This window comes from Ictalurus furcatus, chromosome 2 (genome assembly GCF_023375685.1).
Source record: "Ictalurus furcatus strain D&B chromosome 2, Billie_1.0, whole genome shotgun sequence".
NCBI classification, from domain to species: domain Eukaryota; kingdom Metazoa; phylum Chordata; class Actinopteri; order Siluriformes; family Ictaluridae; genus Ictalurus; species Ictalurus furcatus.
Window position 1 is genome coordinate 13,327,575 of NC_071256.1, and position 21,689 is coordinate 13,349,263.

At 38.9% G+C, this 21,689-nt stretch overlaps 1 protein-coding gene across 3 annotated transcripts in view; it reads right to left on the reverse strand.

Moving 5' to 3' along the window:
- LOC128622423 (cAMP-dependent protein kinase type I-beta regulatory subunit) overlaps positions 1 to 21,689 on the reverse strand; it is an 81,359-nt gene that overhangs the window by 19,928 nt on the left and 39,742 nt on the right. For 2 of the 3 annotated variants that reach the window (XM_053648920.1, XM_053648929.1), the window contains exons 5-9: positions 21,058 to 21,119; positions 14,624 to 14,670; positions 9,182 to 9,226; positions 8,412 to 8,570; positions 6,891 to 6,951 (exon numbers count right to left, since the gene is read on the reverse strand). In XM_053648920.1, coding sequence (XP_053504895.1) covers positions 6,891 to 6,951; positions 8,412 to 8,570; positions 9,182 to 9,226; positions 14,624 to 14,670; positions 21,058 to 21,119 — 374 coding nt within the window. The remainder of the gene's footprint in view (positions 1 to 6,890; positions 6,952 to 8,411; positions 8,571 to 9,181; positions 9,227 to 14,623; positions 14,671 to 21,057; positions 21,120 to 21,689) is intronic. The other variant, XM_053648937.1, reaches the window with a different exon arrangement.

The following is a 21,689-nucleotide window of genomic DNA, read 5'->3' on the forward strand; positions in this document are numbered from 1 at the left end:
ATCAGTATTTTCACTTTTAGCATTGCCTACAAGAAAACATTAAATGTATGATGCTGACACAACACACACACACACTCTTTTTGTCACACAGGTCTTTGTTTTTATACTGTTTGATATTTGAATTGTACACATTCTTTAACATGGCTTGGCTACACTTCAAATTATTATTATTTTGGTCTAACTTATGTGACACATTTATAATGCATATATCATGCTTATATCACATCAGGGTAATTATAACTCCAAACATAAATGTCGCAGATTTCCCCTCGCGCCGTGCGCCGAAGCATTCAGCGCGCAAGAACTGCCAAAAGCGTGACAGCGTGCACTTCCAGATTGTCAGTGACACTGTCTACTTTTTGACACGTGTGTTTTGTTTTGGTTTCTGTCCTGTCTCTGCCCTTATGTTATGTTATTGGTTGTCTCCCTCACATGTCCGTGTCATTCACAGCTGTTTATGTTTTACGTTTGATTACGTTAATTATTTAAACCCTTCATGTGTCTTTGTTCAGTGCGAAGTATTGTGTGTTTCTGTGTTTTCTGCCAGACCCGTACTAAGCCTTTAAATCTTGTTTCTCGTTTCATGGTTTTTGAGCCTGTTTTCATCCTCCTGTTTATTGATTCTGGTTTTGCCTAGTCTATCCTGTTTGCTGTTTGCCTGACCTTTAGCTTGTTTGACTATGATTGTGATACACAATTTGAATTTGTCTGCCTCTATCTCTTCAATAAAGCTCTTAACTGCACTTGCATCCATCTAAGACTATTACATGTGACAGAATACTTCGCCTTCAACATGGATGCAGCAGGAGAACATAGGGAGCGTTACACCAAGATCACCATGCCGGTGTTTGATTCCATTCTCTTTCCCCAGTGGACCTTCATGTATCCCCCAGACCCCTTTGATGGCTCTGAAGACCCCCTGAAAGGATTCTTTCTTCAGAGCCAAATGTATTTTCAGAGCTTATCAAACCCTAAACCTGAACAGAGATAATGGCTGTCCCAGCTTTCTGGCTCAGCTCACCATTGGGTGGAGCTCCTATTCATTACAGGTAACCGTGGCCTAGGGAGCCTGGCTGAGTTCATTTGCCTAATGAGAGTGATTTATGATAAAGTGGACTTTAAATTTAACCTGGAATATTTTTGGGGGAGAGCCAGTCTGTCAGATCAAAAAGTTGACCATTCTACTGACCATTCTACCTGTCAAGAAGGCTGACAGGGTGACCTCCACAGCCCAACTCCAGCCAGAGGCCAACGTGGTGGCCTCCATAGCTCAGCTCCAGCCAGAGATCAATGTGGAGACCTCAACTCCAGAGCTCCAGCCAGAGACCCACGAGGCAGTCTCTCCTGAAGTGCTCCGGCCAGAGGTCAACATGGTGACCTCATTTCCAGAGCTTCAGCCTGAGACCCACGAGGTGGTCTCCCTTGCAGAGCTCCAGCTAGAGGTTAACGTGGCAACCTCAGCCCCAGAGCTTATCCCCAATGAGATGGCCTCCCAAGCCATGTTCCAGTCAGAGGCCAACGAGACGGCCTCCCAAGCCATGTTCCAGTTGGAGGGTGGTGAGTTGGCCTCCCAAGCCATGTTCCAGTCGGAGGCCGATGAGGCGGCCTCCCAAGTCATGTTCCAGTTAGAGACCGACGAGATGGCATCCTAAGCCATGGTCCAGTTGGAGGCCAATGAGACGGCCTCCCAAGACATGTTCCTGTCTGAGGTTGACGGCACTGCCTCACATGCCATGTTCCAGTCAGAGGCAGATGAGACGGCCCACCATGCCAATTTCCAACCTGAGGCCAACGAGATGGCCAACCAAACTCTGCTTCCACCTGAGGCCGACGAGACAGCCAACCAAGCTCTGCTCCCGCCTGAGGTTGACGACATGGTCCACCATGCTCTGCTCATGCCTGAGGCTGACGACACAGCCCACCATGCTCTGCTCATGCCTGAGGCCGATGACACAGCCCACCATGCTCTGCTCACACCTGAGGCCAACAATGACATGATCACATGACCTCCCAGGTTCAATTGCAGTCAGAGGCAGACGAGATGGCCTACCATGTCCTGTTCACGCTTGAGGCCGATGAGACGGCCAACCAAGCTCCGCTCATGCCTGAGGCCGACGGGACAGCCTAGCACGTCTTGCTCATTCCAGAGACTACGGTTCCCACAACATTCTCAAGCCAGAGGCCGATGAGACAGCCTCCCAAGCCATGTTCATGCCAGAGGCCAGCAATGCACCCTCCAAAGCCTGGTTTCTGCCAAAGAAATCATGTCTCCCTAGCAATCATGTCCTAGCCCAGCCATCTAACCCCAGCGAATCTGTTGCCAACCCACCGCCTGTTTCCCGCCTATATGCACACTCTGTCCACTCTCCGACTCTTCTGGGAAAAGAGCATAGTATAGACAATGCCTGTTGGCAGGGGGTGGGGGGATATGTCATGGATTTGCCCTTGCACTGTGTGCCGAAATATTCAGCGTGCATGAACTGCTCAAAATCTTTTGACAAGTGTGTTTTGTTTTGGCTTCTGTCCTATCTCCACCCTGTCATCATTCAGCTGTTTATGTTTTACCTTTTATTACATTAATTATTTAGACCCCACATGTGTCTTTGTTCAGTGCGAAGTATTGTGTGTTTCTGTGTTTTCCACCAGACCCGTACTAAGCCTTTAAACCTTGTTTCTCATTTCATGGTTTTTGATCTTGTTTTCATCCTCCAGTTTATTGATTCTGGTTTTGCCTAGTCTATCCTGTTTGCCATTTGCCTGACCTTTAGCTTGTTTGACTATGATTGTGATACACGATTTGGATTTGTCTGCTTCCCTCTCTTCAATAAAGCTCTTAACTGCACTTGCACCCATCTAAAGCCCATTAAATGTGACAGAATACTTCGCCTTCAACATGGATGCAGCAGGAGAGCGAAGGGAGCATTACACCAGGATTTTTTCAGGAAACAAGTGATAGGTTAAAAACTTACAGCTGTTCTGCAGCAATGGAAGTAAATTAAGCCTTGAAAGTTGATGCTAACAATTCCTACAGGTGTCCCAACTTTTGTTGATTACTTACAATCTCTCTGTATAAAAGAAGTGTTGGAACAGTAGGAACAGTTGGAACAGACTGTGTCACTACACAGTCCCTCTTAAGCATTATTTGGACAGTACTGTACTGCAGGGAGTAGTATATTGCTCTCATAATGGCAAGAAAAAGGCAATTAACAAAGGAAGACAGACAGACCATTATAACCCTTAAAAGTGTAGGTCTTTCCTTTAGAGAAATTTAAAAGAAAGCCAAGGTGTCAGTGAGTACAGTTTCCTACACCATCAAAAGGCACTTGGAAACTGGAGGAAATTCTGACAGGAAAAGGTCTGGCAGACCCAAAGCCACAACAGAATCAGAAGACAAGTTTCTGAGAGTCAACAGCTTGCATGATAGGCAGCACACAGGACAACAGCTTCGAGCACAGCTCAACACTGGTCGAAGTAAGCAAGTCTCAGTTTCAACTGTGAAGAAAAGACTTCAAGTTGCAGGTTTGACAGATTGAGTAGCAGTAAGAAAGCCATTGCTAAGATGGCAAAATAAGAAAAACAGACTTGCCTGGGTAATGAAGCACAGCCAGTGGACCACTTAAAACTGGAAGGTGTTCTTATGGACCAGTGAATCTAAATTTGACATCTTCAGTTCATCATGCAAGGTTTTTGTATGCCGCCAAGTAGGATGTTTCCTTGATGTGTGACACCAACTGTCAAACATGGAGGAGGAAGTGTGATGGTCTGGGGCACTTTTGCTGGATCCTGATTCGGCGACTTGAGTGGCACCCTGAACCAAAACTGCTACCACAGAATTTTGCAGCGCCATGTAATACCCTCTGGTATATGCCTAGTTGGTCAGGGCAAGGGCTTACAGCAAGGTAATGACCCAAAACATACCTCCAGGCTATATCAGAACTACCTTAGAAGAAGCTAACAAGATGGTAGGCATCAAATCATGGAATGGCCAACACAGTCTCCAGACTTAAATCCCATCGATCTGGTTTGGGATGAACTGGACAGAACAGTGAAAGCAAAGCAACACATTTGTGGGAATTTCTGAAACAGTATTGGGAAGATTTTTCCAGACAATATTTGATTTCCATTGTAGAAAGAATGCCAAAAGTGTGCTTGGCTGTTATATCTGCAAAAGGTGGCTATTTTGATGAGTCAAAAATTGAAATAAAATTTTGTTAAACAAAACTATTCCATGATTTCTTTTTATCAACAATTTTTTATTTGTTCTATGCTTTAATTTCAGAGTACATTGAGACATTAAACTGCGTAAATTTCAGTAAAACCTGGAAAAATGGAGGTGTTCTAAAACTTTTGAATATAGGAAATGTAGAATGTAGGAAAATAGATACAATATTTATTTCAATGGCACAAATCAGCACAAATCAAGCACAAAACAACAGCACTGGTTTTGTGCGATTTAGATAAAATGGGGTGGAGAGTGACTTCACTGCTCCTGAAAATTTTTTGTTATATCTAAGGAAGGGAAAAATTACAGTGTTTGTTTTAACGGTACAAACCGAGCACAAATGAATGGTGCCGATTTGGATGATTTGAGCAACATGGCGTGGAGAGTAACTTCACACAGCCAAAATAATAATGCTTAATAGCTCAAACCCAAACCAGTACAAATGTTAATTTTTGTGGCACAAATCAGCACAAGCATAGCATAATCGAATGGCATAGTTTTGGTGATTATTCATTTCATAGGGTGCCAACTTCACAGAGATGTTTTTTTTTTTGTTTCGTTCGAGTACATTGTTCTAATAAACTTTGAAAATAATGACATGAAATCCATCACTGCTAGATTTTTGTTTGACAAAATAACAAAAAGAACATAATAAAATTACATTTTTATTACTATTAATTAGAGATGCACCGATGTATTGACTGATAATCGGCATCGGCCTATAAAGGCTATTTTTCCTGCTTTCGGCTATCGGCTGATAGTTTAAAAACATCCGATGATCAGGGTCGATTATATCCTGTCAATCAAAAGAGGGCAAGAAAACATATCCAATTCATGTATAGATGATGTCTCTTGTGTGGAATGATGACAAAACTGCAGTTTGTAAACTCAAGAAATTTAGTATGGGTGCATCTCTAGTATTAATTTATTTCGTTATTTATATCCCCATGTCACACATCCAGATATTGCAAGCAGTCACTTTTCGCCACCTGGTGGTTATTTTGCGAATGACTTTCGAATGTAACTGATTGTATTTACTCCCGTGGCCTTGCAGCGGCAGTACACGTGATGGTAATAGACATTCTAGTTGAATACCTACTGTAAATGGGTGTCAAAGTACAACCCTGCCTTACAGCTGCCCCTGAACCCCCCACACCCCAAGAAAACTATAGATTTTTTTCATCCAGGGTTGGCAGATCTACTTTACAGGAAGAGGCATGGTGATGTTTTTCTTCCTAGAGGGCCTCCTACAAATAATAACTGTGGGGCTGTTAATAACTTTGAGATAGTGTAAATGTTTTTGCAGGAAAAAAGTACTTACTATAATCTATGCTAAAAAATTAATTTAAAACTTTGCATGTGCTATTTATTTTAAGTATGCATTTTTGCTCACCTCCATGAAGTTTCTGGAATTGACTCTATGACCAGTATAAGCTGTGAAAGTTAGCTATGAAGTCTCTAAGTATATATGTGACAGGGTGACAGAAAAGGGTTTTGGGTTTTACTGAGATTTTACAGAGAATGTGTACATTACATGTTACCAGGCTGTCTTCATGCCCCAGACTGCTGCTTAGTTTATTTGGCTGTGTAAAGCAACCTAATGACTGTGCAGATGCTTAACAGCTTCAGGCATAATGTGATCCCAGTGAGTAAAGGATGGATTTGTATATACTGTGTCTGTGTGTGTGTTTGTGTGTGTGTGTTTGCATTATTCCCCCTTCGTCCCTAAATGAAGCCAAAGGCTTGTCACCAATTTCATGGATATCACAAAATTCAAAGAAAATGAGAAAAAAACACCTCTTCCTTTCCTCATCAAAGAAGAGAAAGAGTGGAGGAAAAAAATGTCAGATGAGAGAGGTGGGCATTTGAATACAGGCCTCAACCTAAACAGAAAATAGAGAACATGAGAAGAAAGAAGAGGAGTGTGTGTTTGCACAGGCAGCTTGTAACTGCTCATAGAGCAGCATGTGAGCCTTGAATGAGGTCAGAGGGTTCACACTGAATTGAGCTACTGATAAACTTATCCCCTGCCTAAGGTGTTGAAGCATGTCTTCTTTATAACCTCATGTCTTCTTCTTAATAACCCCAACAGTGAATTGTCGAGTGAATCTGGTTATAAGCCCAGATCTGCTTCTCAACACCTTTGTACTGTTATTTCACCAACACAAGCAATGGGATGTAAAGAAGGGTGAATTGATGATTTAAAGAATTAACAAATGCTTAAATGGTTTGCATAAGTCAGGTGCCAGGAAGAAACCTATTGTCTGCATGTATTGTAGCAAAATGATAATTTGTAGTAAGAGTAATAATGATTTACACTCTCATGACTGTAGATGCTATGTAGTAATAGAACACACTGTCAATTGGATCAATGGGACAGTAAATGAAACACTGGGAGTGACTACTGATCACAGGTGAGTATGAGAGACTTCAAGTTAAAACCAGTAGCAGAAGACTACATTAACAGCATACAATCTCAACAGAAACAATTTTATTAATTTGTGATTGTTTTCTTGGAAGCAATTTTATAAACGGTGTAGTTTAAAGGTGGTCTCTGTTGCATAGTCTATTTTTTCATTATTTTATTCTTCCAAATTGTTCTGGCAGAAAATGGACCTAAATGAATGTATATATGTGTTCTGTTATTCTAAACATGAGCACTGCTCACCAAGGATTGACACCTTACTCAGGAACTCTTCATACATCTTCCTCTTTCTCAGTGTACTGCCCTGGGGAGACAAGAGCCACAGATTATATTTTAGGTTGAAACCAAGTGGCCTAATGTCCTAAAATGTAATAATTTTCCCAAAGTTTGGTTCCTAAAGTCTCGGGGTGGGTGTGAAAGGGAGGATTTCCTCATACAAAAATTGTTCCAGTCATCTCTCAAGTTGGTAGAAAGTGAACAGGAATCCTGAGTACCAGTCACTCCTGTACTGGACTGGTTCTGGTTATTTATTTATTTATTTATTTATTTAATGCCTTTATACACAAATGCCTATGTGTAATGACAGAGCACTTAATCCAACCTTATTGGCTGTTTGTTTATGAATGCCTAAACATGAAAAATGTTGTTCACTTTAAGAGTGGCCTGGCAATGGAGTGTTCCATTTAATGGTGATCTCAAAGAGTTTTAAAAACAACAGGGAATTTGAGGAATGCAATAACTATGCTGCAACGGTGCAAGAAAGCAATGAGGCAAAATAAAAGGATTTAAATAAAAAATTAAAAGAGACAGTGCATTCATACATTCTTGAAGCAACATCATTGCAGTGTGTAGACGCATTTGCTCACCCTCTTTATCCCTATACACAAGCACATAAATACACACACACACACACACACACACACAGACACACACACACACGTACACACAGCAACAAAGTAAAAGAAAAGGGTGCTGGTGCGTTTAGATAGAACTTTTTTCAACACAGAAAGGTGAACACATGATAGACTCAAAGTTCAAGTGGATAACTGTTGTTGGGAAATATGGATGTCAAGGAAAAGCTACCTAATTACTGAGACAAAAAATTAGCTACCAGCAAGTAGCTGTTAAGTGTTTTGCACATAAATTCTAATGGCATAGTATCGGTGAAAGCAAGGAAAAAACATTGTGAAAATGAACTTCTACCTCACATGCCTTGTTAAAAGTTTGTCATTGTTGAAGCAATAAACAGATTTTTATAAAACATTTCAGTGAAAAGTTTCATTGCAAATGATGAAAAAGAAAACTCTTAAGCAGCACAATTCTTCCTTCGGGCTGGTTTGAGTATTCAGAAATTGCTCTTCTCCTGGGACACAACAATCTCTAGGGTTTACACAGAATGGTGTAAAACAACAACAAAAGAAGGAGAGGAGAATGACCAGACTGGTTTGAGCTGAAAAAAGTGCTATGTTAATTAAAATAACCACTTTTATTCACAATTACAATTAAAACTGTGGTGGCTATAACAGGATAAGATGACACTGGGTTCCACTAGTGTCAGCCAAGAACAGGAATCTGAGGCTACAGTTGGCACAGGCTCACAAAAACTGAGCAGTTGATGCAATGGTTCCCAGGTCTCTTAAGTCCTAGTTCTGTGGATTTATGGCATACTGCATTTTCTCTCTATATATTTTTTTTCCCGGTCAGGGCATGTGGGGGGGGGGATTCCCTGGATTTGAAATGTGCTATGACTGTAATAGCATATACCATAAGAATGCGCCGGTAGCTGTCACGGTCTATACCCCAAAGCTTGAGATCAGTCTTAGCTTTAACAGTGGCAGCACGTGGAGTTCCATATATCAGAGCTAGCTCCCCAAAACTGCCACCCTCTCCAATACTGGTCACCCACTCACCATTCACATATACCTGGTGAGAGACAGAGAAAGATTAAAAAGAATAATAATATATATACACACGCAACTGTTTACCCCACCAATATGTTATATATAAGGTTTTTTGTATATAAAGCACAGCATATAATTCTGTTTCAAAATCATTATGATGAACATGAGTTAAAACAAGTTCAAAGATAGCACAAGCATGTGTAAACAGTTTTGCTGAGATCCAACAAATTACAGCTAGGGCTGCATATGCATCAGGGTTACATAGTGGCTTTATATCTAAAACTTATCTTAACATAATGTGGTCTTCTTGAATGTCTCATATGTGGACAGAATGAAGAATTCTAGACTATGATATTTATGTTTACCTCTGTGTTCCTGTTCTACAGTAGTATGACACACACGCACGCACACGCTTGCACACACACACGCAGGCACACACTGAGTCTCTTTCACTCTCTATCAAGGCCAGTTTCAGCTGTCAATACATGATCCAGTTGTTCACTTTGTGAGGTGGGGAATAGCAAGCACAAAATATCAATGTGACAAAAAACTTCTGCCCCATCCTGGCCAGACGGACACGAAACTAAATTACATTCCACACATATCCCAGCATGTAGAACAGACATACAAAACCTGTATGGAGTATGGGCTTGTCAAGGCAATAAAGAGCAGTAAGACCTGAGGAGATTAAAAGCAGCTATTAATAGGCATTTACATTTTTTGTATGTGTGTATTTAACCTGCAAGAATATTACTAATTGAATTATTAATTGTTGAAACATGGACATTGGCTTAAACTATGCCAAAAGCAACCATGTAATGAACAATGTGATTTTTAAATGCTTAACTGTTGAGTCAAATTTGTTGACAGCACAGTCACATTTTTCCATCTAAAATAAAACATATCTCAGTGCTTCCTTATAAAATGCAGGGGACAGAGCACAGTTTGAGCTCCACAATGTCAATCAATCACAGTATGATATTTAAATTATTATAGGATGGGTATCACTTCACAATACCGTAATGTACATGCATAGTTACCGCAGGTAACTATGCATGATCTAAGCAGGAATAAATGAGTAGTTCTTCATTAACATTTATTCATATTAACTACTAAAAACTACTAGTTAGTTACTCAGTATGTTAGCAGAAGTTCATTATTAACTAAGCAGTAATTACTGAGTCTTACATTTCTTTTGCCGAACTACTAGCTAGCTATGGCTCTTTTATAATAACTACTGATTAATTATTGGAAACATTGATATTAATTCCCAAAAGATAAACCTTACCTTCCTCCTGGACATCTACTACATAAGTAGTTCCTCATAAGTATGAGAATCAAAAGACTTTTCTAAAGTTAGATCAACATTAGCAGTGCCTGCCATTTCTTGCCAAAAAAGCAAAAAGCTTGCTGAATAAGGAAGTGACAGCTAGCTAGTTTGACGTATAAACAGAAAATTTCAGAAATTAATGCAAATAATCAAACAGAACTTTATACTTACAGTTTATTTACAATATTACACGTTACACCACTACTACAGGTACAAGCAATTCCGACTGAGATCAAAAAGTTTGAGATATCAGTTATGTTCATTGCCATTTCAGTGATTGGCAGTCAGTTATGAGGTTCTGTGCCTTTGAGAGATCTCCCAATAATCATATGCATAAGCTGTGCATCTAGGCAGGACAAGCAAATAGTGCCCTATCCAATACACATTGAGACTTTTTTTTGTATGTAAAGCCCACCTGTCCACAGTGCCATTCACTCCCAGAGATGCATGGCTTCCAGGCACAATTTAAAATGATGCATTAAAGGCCTGTTATCCAATGAGTGTTAGTCTTGCCTTCCATTAAAACACAGTGCACTTGAATTTGCCATAGATACCCAGAGAGGCACAGATTCTCTTTAGTTTTTATGAGTGCTGCGTCAAGGGCTTTAGTGGAGATTTTCATGCAGGCTGTGCTGTCCACTGAAAACAGTTTTCATTAAATGAATGAACAGCACAATATTGCAGTGAGATATTTGATTTACATTTACAGCATTTGGCAGACACCCTTATCCAGAGCGACTTACAATCTCATTACTTATCTCATTTATACAACATGAGCAGTTGAAAGTTAAGGGCCTTGCTCAAGTACCCAGCAGTGGCAGTTTGGTGATGCTGGGATTTTAACTCATGACTTTCCGCTCAGAAGTCCAACATCTTATCCACTTCCCCAGATTTACTAAAATATTTAATTACACCAAGAGTTATGATTGATATAGACACATTGGTAAACATTTGATTGTTGCATTATAATAAAATGTTATGGGAAGCCAGGCTTCCTGTGTGGTCTTATAACAATCGCCTGTGCTGCAGTAATGTTTTAGCCTGGTTATTTTTAGCCTATTCAGAACAATATAAAACCACACAATCTTCAATGTGTGTTTTCTGTTATGCAGAAAAAACTGCATAGGTTTTACCCATGTAGTACACTGTCTGGGTACTATGATGTTATTTGCGAGTTAACCACTGAAAAATGAGTGACTCTACGAAGCACCTCATCAAATTTCCTAAATGATGTACAGTACTGTGCAAAAGTTCTAGGCACATGCAAAGAAATGCTTCAAAAGAAATGAAATTAATTGTTACGACATAAAAAAATACCATTAAAGGCAGTAATAAACTGAACAATATTTGATGTGCCAATATTTGTTTTTTTTTTTAATTAGTAATTTCAGGTACAATTTTTGCAGTTTTGTAAAGAAATTTGCTGGTAAGTTATACTGAGCATCTTTGTGAATCTCCAACAGTTCTTCTGGAGACTTTGACTGTCGCACTTGCTCGCTTTTTTTGCATCAGAAAATCAACAGCCTTAATTATGGTTTTTGTCTGAAAGGTGGTCTGTTTAACAATGTGTTGCTTTCTTTACTGACATGCAAACATTTTTCTGTAACATTAAAAAAAACTGTTGGAAAAGTAATGTTTGGAAATATAAAATATATTTGTACAGATTAATTAATGCAGAAGCCATTAAATAAACATACATAACAACATTTGTACTAAAAATAGGTAGCCTAAGACTTTTTCAGTTCTGCAGGAGAAATGTAAGATTCGGTAATTTCTGTTTAAGACTCTGTAATGACTACTTAATAGTGAACTAATTATGCTAACATAATTACTGAGTAATTAACTAGTAGTTCTAAGTAATTGATATTCATATTAACTATTAACATAAGTGTTAATGAAGAATTACTCATTCATTCCTGCTTAGTTCCTACGTAGTTACCTATGAGTTGTTGAACAATATTGTAAATTGTTACCAGTGTACATTATGATGTGGTATGCAGATACTTTTAGCCACAGAAGTTAAATGTTAAGCTGGTTAGTAAACAAAATTAGCTAATGATTAGCTGATGATTAGCTAAATTGTGATTATTATATAACCGTTACCGTTGAACTGCTAGAAGTCCAAGTGGTGCTCCTAAAACAATGTGGCTTGGTTGACAACTGGGCTACTTTTGAGGTCTCGTCTGGCCTGTTAGGGCAGTATGGTCTCCATCGCACTCATGAAGGTGCTGCTCTTATTTCTTGTAACATATCTCACATTCTTAGAAGAGGGCTTATTAATTGATGACAATCCAGAAATGAGAGTCAGGCAGAAGACAAAATGGCTAAACTGACTAAGTGCTTTTCATTTTTCTTCTGAAGCTAGGACTGCTAAATATTATATCTATTACTTCCCAAGTGCTTATTGAAAATGATTATATAAAATAAAATTCAGATAATTTATCAGAGATTTAATGTACTATGTTTAACAGAAACTTGGATTGGACCAAATGAGTATGTAGCTTTAAATCTGGCTCATCCTCCCAGATACAGCTAAATCTTATCAGCCATAACATTGAATAACACTGATTATCTCATTACAGTGACACCTGGCAAGGGATGAGATATATTAGAAAGCAAGTGAACAGTCAGTTCTTGAAGTTGATGTGTTGAAAGCAGGAAAAATTGGCAAGCGTAAAGATCTGAGTGACTTTGACAAGGGCCAAAGTTCTGAAGGAAATTGTTCTAACAGTTAAATAACCTTCTCATACATGTATGCATGTGTGTCTAGATAAGTACATATAAGGTATTGCCAAGTCTGTCTTGAGAAAGTAGAACAGTAGAAGTTTTATAGTCAAAATATGGGTATTGTAAGAAAGAAAAGACCAGGTGAACATTTGCAAAGCTCCAGTCAACTCTATAATTACTGGCACCCTTCATCAAATTTACAAACAATTAATATATGAAAAGAAGAACTCAATGAGTCATGTTTTGTGCTTAAACATTCCTGAATATATAAGACATTCTAGATTAGAAAAAAATAAAAAATAAAAATAAATAAATAAATTGGTGAAGTTTCCTGAAAAGTTCTAGGGGGGATTTTGGACATTTGGACATGCATAACATTTTAGATTCCTTATATTATTAGGTATCAGCATGTGAACTACCCTCTTCAATTCAGACCACATGTTTTCAATAGTGTTTAAATTTAGAGACTGAAATGGCTAGTGTGAAACACTGATTTTGTATCCAGCAGCCATTTCAGTGTTAATTTGAATGTATGTTTGGTGTCATTTAGTATGTTTACAAGGACAACAATAATCTGATATTAACCTGATTAAGACAATACTCTAATAAAGAAATTAATTATTGATTACCTTAATCCAACTAAAGTCATACTTGAAGTAAACACAAATCAAATTAAGACATGGGGAGTGTTCCTATTTTAGTCGCATTATCGAAGTGGATTATCACACTATATCACACACCTTAATCGAACTAATATCATGTGGGAGTTTTCGCTGCATTTTGTGACAGGACACGTACACACACGGCAGTGCTCAACTGTTTGGCGGCAAACAAGAGAGCACGGCTGCATCCAAAACCACGTACTTACTACATAGTACGCAAAATACATATATTTCGGCTACTATATAGTGGGTAAGTATGCGGTTTCGGACGCAACCCATGGATTCAAGCATTTGAACGTATAGCATGACAAATAATTAACTGCACTTTAAGCTTTCGGAAAATTAAAATTGAAACACCCAAAACTGTATACAGTACCATAACTTAGACGAACTGTATCTTGATACGTGATATACTGGAGGGAACGTCGAACAGGCGTGGCACAGGGATGTAATGATGTGTGACATTAGTCGATCTATATTCTATAACATGTAAAACGGGAACTTGAAAGGAATATTCTAAAAGCAGCTCATGTAAACACTGTAATCACAATATTGACTTATTCAGAATAAGGTCAATAATTAGATTATTGTTGTCCATGCAAACATAGTCAGTGTCTAATAAAAAGATCAAGTCAAGTCTTAAACTCATATCAGAGGCTATTATGAAAAAAAAATAATAAAAAAAAAAAAACACAGTTTTTAAAGTGGCCCTTTACCGGATGCATTACTGCAGTCAACAATAGCAACAATAATCAGCATCTTTGAAACCTCTTGGGTTGTTCCTATTAGGAATAGAAAAATTCCTCATGATTTGTCGCTTTTTATTTTACCATTAGCTTTTGCTATTATATCTTGCTTTTATAAGTGGTGTCATATATGATTGAATCTTATACAAACACATAAATTCCACTCTTATTACCTGCCACCCTTGCAGTAGGTCATTGTAAGCATGTAAAATGATTAGGTCTTTTCCTGTTTACCTGTGTTGCGGCTCTTTATCTTTACACTTACAGCTTATTTATTTTGTGCTTGCTAAGCTTGTAGATGTTTGGGTGAGTGTTCAGGGGAAAGGTAGGTTGAAGCTTGCTTAGGATTGTTAAGTAATGTTCAGTGACAAATTTAGCACTGTTTCACAACATAACACCATTTGAGGATATGATGAATTCACATGGTGATACTTTGGATATTCCACATCAAAGTGGATTTCTTTACAGACCAGAAACTACTAAACATCAAACGATCTAGCACTATTCTGAGAACACAATACAAGTATTTGAAAACAGTGACCCAGAACAGAGTTGACAATAACAATCAAATGTCTGTGTTTTGTTGAGGTCCAGTAGATAGTTCACTTACATCAACTTCTCCTTGGTCAATTACGTAAAAGTTGTCCCCTTCATCACCTGAGATGGAAAGAAAGAGATGAAAGAATGAGGCAGAGATATGAAGAGAGAAATATCCAGAATGAATGGCACCCTTCAGGAAAATGGGCAAAAATAATAATTTATATATATATACTCAACCAGAGTACTCAAGCAGAATAAGATTTGGGTTTCTGGTTGAGTACTCAACTCAACATGCATTTGCTGCTCTTGATTGCTAAGTGGCACAATAACCACAAATATTCATTTTTACAGCTCATTTTTGCAGGTAACTGTCAACTGCGCTGTGCCAGTGAGCTAGATGTTATGGTTGCAGAAGTTAAAAACAAATCATTTTAACAAAAACAAATTTAGTACTCAAAAGCCCATGTAAGAATTTGTTGTTTAGAATGAATTCAAGCCAAATATTAAATGTCAAGACTGTGTTTTGATTACTTTTACATGTATTGTATAAAGTAGTAATACTACCCTGTGTTTTATTTTATTAAACTTTAGAAAGATGTGCATTATTATTTATATAATTGTTTCTTGTATTATTTTGTCCTTGCAATAAAATAGAAACGATTGTCATGTAAATAGTGGAGAAACTAAAACTACGATTCCCATCAGCCACTGCACCTAGTCACATGTCTGGATCACCTGATTCACATTTGTCTCATTAGCACATATGTATAGTCACGTTCTGCACTACACAGGTTGCGTTGGTTTGGTTTATCCTTCTGTCTCACGTCACTTAAGTCCAGGTTCTTGTAAGTCTTGTTTTTATGTTTGGTTTGTTCTTCATTAAAACATTTGACCTGATATTCTGCATCTGCATCCGTCCTTACCTCCATGTCGTGACAGAACGCAAGTCCCTACAATGGATGCAGCAGAATTTAGAGGCCCTGTATAAAAGGGAAAAACCAAGGTGGGAGAAGGAGGGGAAATTCTCCCTAATTCGAGCCAATTGGGACATGACGTACGCCATTAGGGGGTATATCAAAGAGGAGCCTCCCACCCTCCCTACCCCATTGTGGATCTCATCCAGCCTGCAGAGTCGATGGAGAATGTCGTTCAGCCTCCCTGCTTGTCTGAGGATGCTGCTCAGTCTCCCTATTCAGCTGAAGATGTTGCTCCTCCTCCCGAATCAGCCAAAAGCTTCGCTTTCTTCCCTGCTCTGCCTTGGACATCACTACACGAGGCTCTGATCTGGACATTGCTCCACCTTCCTAGTCTACTGAGGATGTCGCTCTGCCATCCTACATGGTTGAGGACGTTGCTCTGCTATCCTGCTCGGCTGAGGATCTTGCTCTGCCATCCTGCTGAGCTGAAGACGTCGCTCTGCCTCCAAGCTCCGCTGAAGATGTCGCTACTTTTCTTTGCTTCATGCTGTATGTCGCTCCGCCTTCCTGCTCCACGGAGGACATAGTGCCCCCCGATGCTTTGCGGAGAGCATCACTCCTCTCTCTGGCCTTGTGGAGAACTTCGCTCCCCCCTCTGGCCTCACGGAGAACTTTGCTCCCCTCTGGGACCTCGCGGAGAGCGTGGCTCCCTCCTCTAACTTCATGGTGAACGTCGCTTCCCCTTCGGGCTCCACCTTGAGCTTTGTTCTTCCCACTGGCTGTGCAGTAGCCGTCGCTCCACATTCAAGCCAGGCCGGGCATATCACGTCCTCTGTCTGTGGTGCGCAGGAGACCGCCCCACCTCTGAACATCACAGAGCACATCAAGTGTGCAGGGAGAACGAAGTGGCGTCCTCAACTGAGCAGGGAGGCTGAACGACCCTGCGGTCTGACCCCAATGTCCTAACATGCTGGGGTATGCGAAGAAAAGAATTTCACTGAGCAGTAATGTATATGTGATTAATAAAGACTCATCATTATCGTTATACAAAGTCTGTGTCACTGAAACCCAAAAGTGCGTGCTTGCACTTTGGAGTGCGCTGCGTGCTCCAGCACTTTATATATATATATATGTGTGTGTATATATATATATATATATATATATATATGTGTGTGTATATATATATATATATATATATATATATATATATATATATATATATATATATATATATATTTTTTTTTTTTTTTTTTTTTTGCTAGTTCTGGTTTTGACCCAACGTTGGCCATGTGATTGTGATTCTAGTCTCATACTTTGATAGCTTGTTTGTACATTGCCTGACCCTTTGCCTGTTTTTGGATTTTGACCTTGATATTATGATTTCCATTTGTTTGTGCTTGCCAGTTTTTGTTTTTAATAAATATGTTCACTGCAACTGTTGCTGTCTCTGCTGCCTGACAGTATAATTCACCATCAACGTGGAGGCAGCAGGAATGTTTGACTGGCAACAGGCTATTCCGGCTACTTGGCCTACTCGGGGAGCAACAACAGATAGTCCTGTTCGATGCCAAAATCACACAGTTGTCTGCTACACTGACACTTCCTAGCACCAAAATGGCAGCAACCTATCCCTTGGCTCCCTCTCTCACTGGGCCTGCTTCCTCCCATGGAACAAGTATTTCTCCCACATACATTTACATTTGGCAGACACCCTTATCCAGAACAACTTACATTTATCTCATCTGTACATCTGAGCAGTTCAAGGGCCAAACAGCTCAAGGGCCCAACCAGGTCAGCTTGGCGGTACTGGGGTTTGAACTCATGACCTTCCAATTCGTAGTCCAACATTTTAACCTCTGAACTACCACTGCCCGCCTTCCACAGGTCATGTCTCAAGCCCACAATCCAAGGTCCCTGGTAGAAGGGGTATCTCCATCCATACCACCAGAACCCCTGGAGAACGAAGGATAACCTGCCTACTGAATCAAAGCCATCCTTGACCTCACAGGGAGCGTATGCGACAGTACCTAATCAACTGGGAGTACTATGGTCTCAACAAAAGGTGCTCGATCCCAGCTCACAACCCCCTTGACTCCTTCATGATTAATGCCCAGCATCCCAAGGACCCAGAAGGAAGGCTGTTTACCTTCTAACATACCAAGACTTTGTTCATGTTTGCTAGTTCTGGTTTTGACCGAGTTCGCCTTCTTGTTTTATGATTCAAGCGTTTTGGATTTTGACCTTGAGATTGTGATTTGGATTTGTTTGTGCTTGCCAGTCTTAGTGTTTAATCAGTACATTCAACGCAACTGTCATTGTCACTGCCTGCCGCCTGACAGTGTTATGTCTACTGACACCCTTAATTGATATTTAAAATAAATGCAAAAAATTATTGGTCTTTCATTTCTCTCAGTCCCAAGGAACACTGTTATTGCCTTTGATGATGCCTTGATTTCCTGATGTTGTCATCCATTACCATGAGAAAAAACTTGAACAGTAGAGATAAATGTTTGTTAGGTAGCGTTAGGGCTGCACATTTAATCGAATATCGATCGCGATTATGATTTTGACTGCCCATGATTAAATGAACATGATCTATTGCGATATTGCTTTTTAAAGTTCATCCTCCACTGATAGAAAACTCCACTACAGATCAAATCATGCGCTTCCTAAATTTCAGCCAATCACCATAGAGTGGCACAGGGATGACGCCATTTTGTAATGCCAAAACCTGGAAATGGAGTTAGCATTTTAGCGCTCGAGCTGCCAGTTTCGTTGCGAGCTCCAGCGCTTGCACGAGGGGAAATCATGACACTAGCATGATGCTAAATGGCACTACAGAGGTTATCGGGGACATTAAACATCATCAAGCTGCACAGGAATAAACTTTACAGATAAACTCAGGGCGCTACAGTGCAACCATTTCACTCGCGTTTGCGACTGAAAAGTACTTTGTGCGACTGTGAATAAATATTTATTTGCATCGGTGTGAGTGACCTGTTTGGAGTTGTATAATACAATCAGAATAAAAACTACAGGAAGTCCAAAATGCATCTACGCCATGCAACAATTACTTTCACACTGCTTTTCATCACTTCAGTTAACCAAACAAGTGTGGAAATACTGCAGAGAAGCCATTATGATGACAAGAGTAACACTGAACATCATCTGCTTCTCTCAACTTCCCAATCTCACAACCGCCATCTTTTATTGATCCGGCAAAATTACCTGAGCTTTCACCTACTCGTGTAGACACAGCAGCATCGGGTGGAGTAAATTAATAATAATGCTAACGCTACAAGGTGAGTTTAATTCAAACTTCTTCATGATTGGTCAGGAATTATTTAATAATCAAGATTAGCAACTGTTCACAAGGAGTACGCTGCTGCTCTCCTTCCCGCTCTTCACTAACTCAAATACATAGCGTAGTCATGTCATTTAAACTTAAGGTTGCCAGATATCATCAGAAAAGTCAACTCCAGTTTCCATGTTTTTATTTAGGCCCCCAAAAAACAATATTATCAGCAGACGTACTGGGGAACGAATCTAAAAGGAACAACTGATAAACAAACAAACAAACAGAAAACTAATAAAATGTGAAGACAGAAAATGTGCTTAGTTATAAATAAATCATTTAATATAAAAAATAGATATTATAATAACTTCATAAAATATAAATAAAATGAGAAATTAAATAATGTTTAATTACTATGGGTTGCATTTAATATCAATTTGACATTAAGATAAGTTCGCTATCTCCTTAGAAAGCTATTAGCCTTTTTCCTAATATGGACCATGTTTCTGTTAATCTACTTTTAATTAGGACTATTGTTTAAGATATTTCCAAATAAATATTTTATGCTTGTTTAGTTATCAATTAACCAACAGTATTTCTCATTGCTATTATTTTAATTCAATTAACAGTGACCATGAGCAGAGAGCTTACATTTAACTGTTTATGATAGACCTCCTGATTAAAGCTTAAACAAAAAGATTGGTATCTGGATCGGTTTCGGTCGTAAAAATCCTGACCGGTGCATCCCTAATGAATACCATTAAACTAAAGCACTTTGCATCTGACGGGTAAATGAACTCACCCAATCACATCCTATATGAGATTATTCAGATATATATACAATATACACAGAGTGGTTCGAGAACTGACTCCAGCCCATGACAGTGGAAAATGTCCAATATTGTAGCTTTAAACATGTTTAAGAGGAGCAGACTTCAAACATTGAACATTGATGTTTATTGTATTTGTTTACAAGGTGGAACAGGTTAACGGTTGTTTTTTGCATACAGTCTGTAAAATTAACTGAAAATATTAAATTTAGTTTATCAGAAGGTAAATTAATTACTCATGGCTCTATGCTATGTTCCTAAATTCTCTCAAAATTGACAAGCAAAGTTTTCTCATGCCTACTTGTGTGTTATATTGTGGCACATTAATGTTACGATCTTTAAAAAAATAAATAAATAAAACCTCAACTACAACTGTGCTCCTAAATTTTTGTAATTATTATTTAAGAAATTGTCTTGCGTCTCTCCTCCTGTAAACACTGTTATTGCCTTTTCTGCATAGGCCTGAATTGTTTTCATTTGGTTGCATATTGTTATATTTGATTTCATATTTTCATTTGGTTGATGGCATTTTTATTTTTACTTATACTATATTTTGGGTACTATTTTATTTATGTTTTGCTTCTACGAGATAATGCACTTTAAGGATTAGTCTAATTTGATGCAAAGATTTGTACATTAGCAGGAATGTAGCACAACATGGAGGTGAAAGCAGTGGTCTGTTTATTTAAATGTGAAAGTGCAATAAAACTATGTTGTTACTAAAATCAATGAATAATCATGATAAATAATCGAGATCTCAATATTGGTCAAAATAATTGGGATTATCAATTTGGCCATAATCATGCAGCCATAGGTAGCATATATAAAATCTATATACGTAGTAAGGCATGAAAATGCAGGGGTTCTCGATTTTTGGCAGTCCACATCTACAAATTTACAGGTGTTTAAAATGTTTTGCATAGGGAGAGCATTGTACACATTTTTTCAACCATGTTAGTCTTTCCAGGAAGAGTGTTATTTTGTTAATATTGAAAAGAGTAACAGTGTTTTAAGTTGCACTGATAATAAAACTATACACAATCCGCATACATTTAAAATATCTCATCTCGTTTTTCATTCTTGTTCATTATAATAAAGAAAGCAAATACTGGAGTTGACTGCATGGTATAGAACTATCACAGTTAATTATATAATCAGTGATCCCCAAGTCACAGTGAATGGGCAAATATCTGAAAAGGCCAAACACACACACACACACACACACACACATTAACACTTCTTACTGTGCCTGTGGAACAGTTTACTTAGGTTGATTTTTTTTTTTAAATTAACCCTAGACTGAAACAATTCAGAGAAAAAGTCTCCACACATTACCAAATGAGACACACATGCATTTGTGTGTTGATTCAATGTGTGTTGCTGATTGACATATAAGGAGTTTAAATCAACTACCTAGAATAAGCAAGTTAGATACAGTATGTGTAACTTATTTTCTACACACCTTGTTGAATGACTGTTTCTCCAGCAATGTGTGTGACGGGGAACATGGCATCAAATATGTCACTGAAAAAGACAAAAAGACAGCCATTAGTAATCTTTCTATGTCTATCTGCCCCACCTAAATATACACCATCCACTTTGTTACACCTGTTCACCTGCCGTTGCAGTTATGCAGTTATCTAATGAGCTAATCAAGTGGCAGCAGCACAATGCAAAAGTCATTCAGGTACAGGTCAAGAGCTTCAGGTAATGTTCACATCAAACATCAGAATTAAGAAAAATTGTGATCTCTGTAACTTTGATTATGGCACGGATGTTGGTAGTAGATGGGCTGGTTTAAGTATTCCAGAGACTCACACACTACAGTCTCTAGAGTTCACACAGAATGGTGCATCCATCCATCCATCCATCCATCCATTTTCTATACTGCTTATCCTACAGGGTTGTGGGGAGCCTGGAGCCTATCCCAGGGAGCATGGGGCACAAGGCAGGGTACACCCTGGACGGGGTGCCAATCCAGCGTAGGACACAATCACAGACATTCACACACCCGTTCATACACTATGGACATTTTAAACATGCCGATCAGCCTACCATGCATGTATTTGGACTAGGGGAGGAAACCTGGAGTAC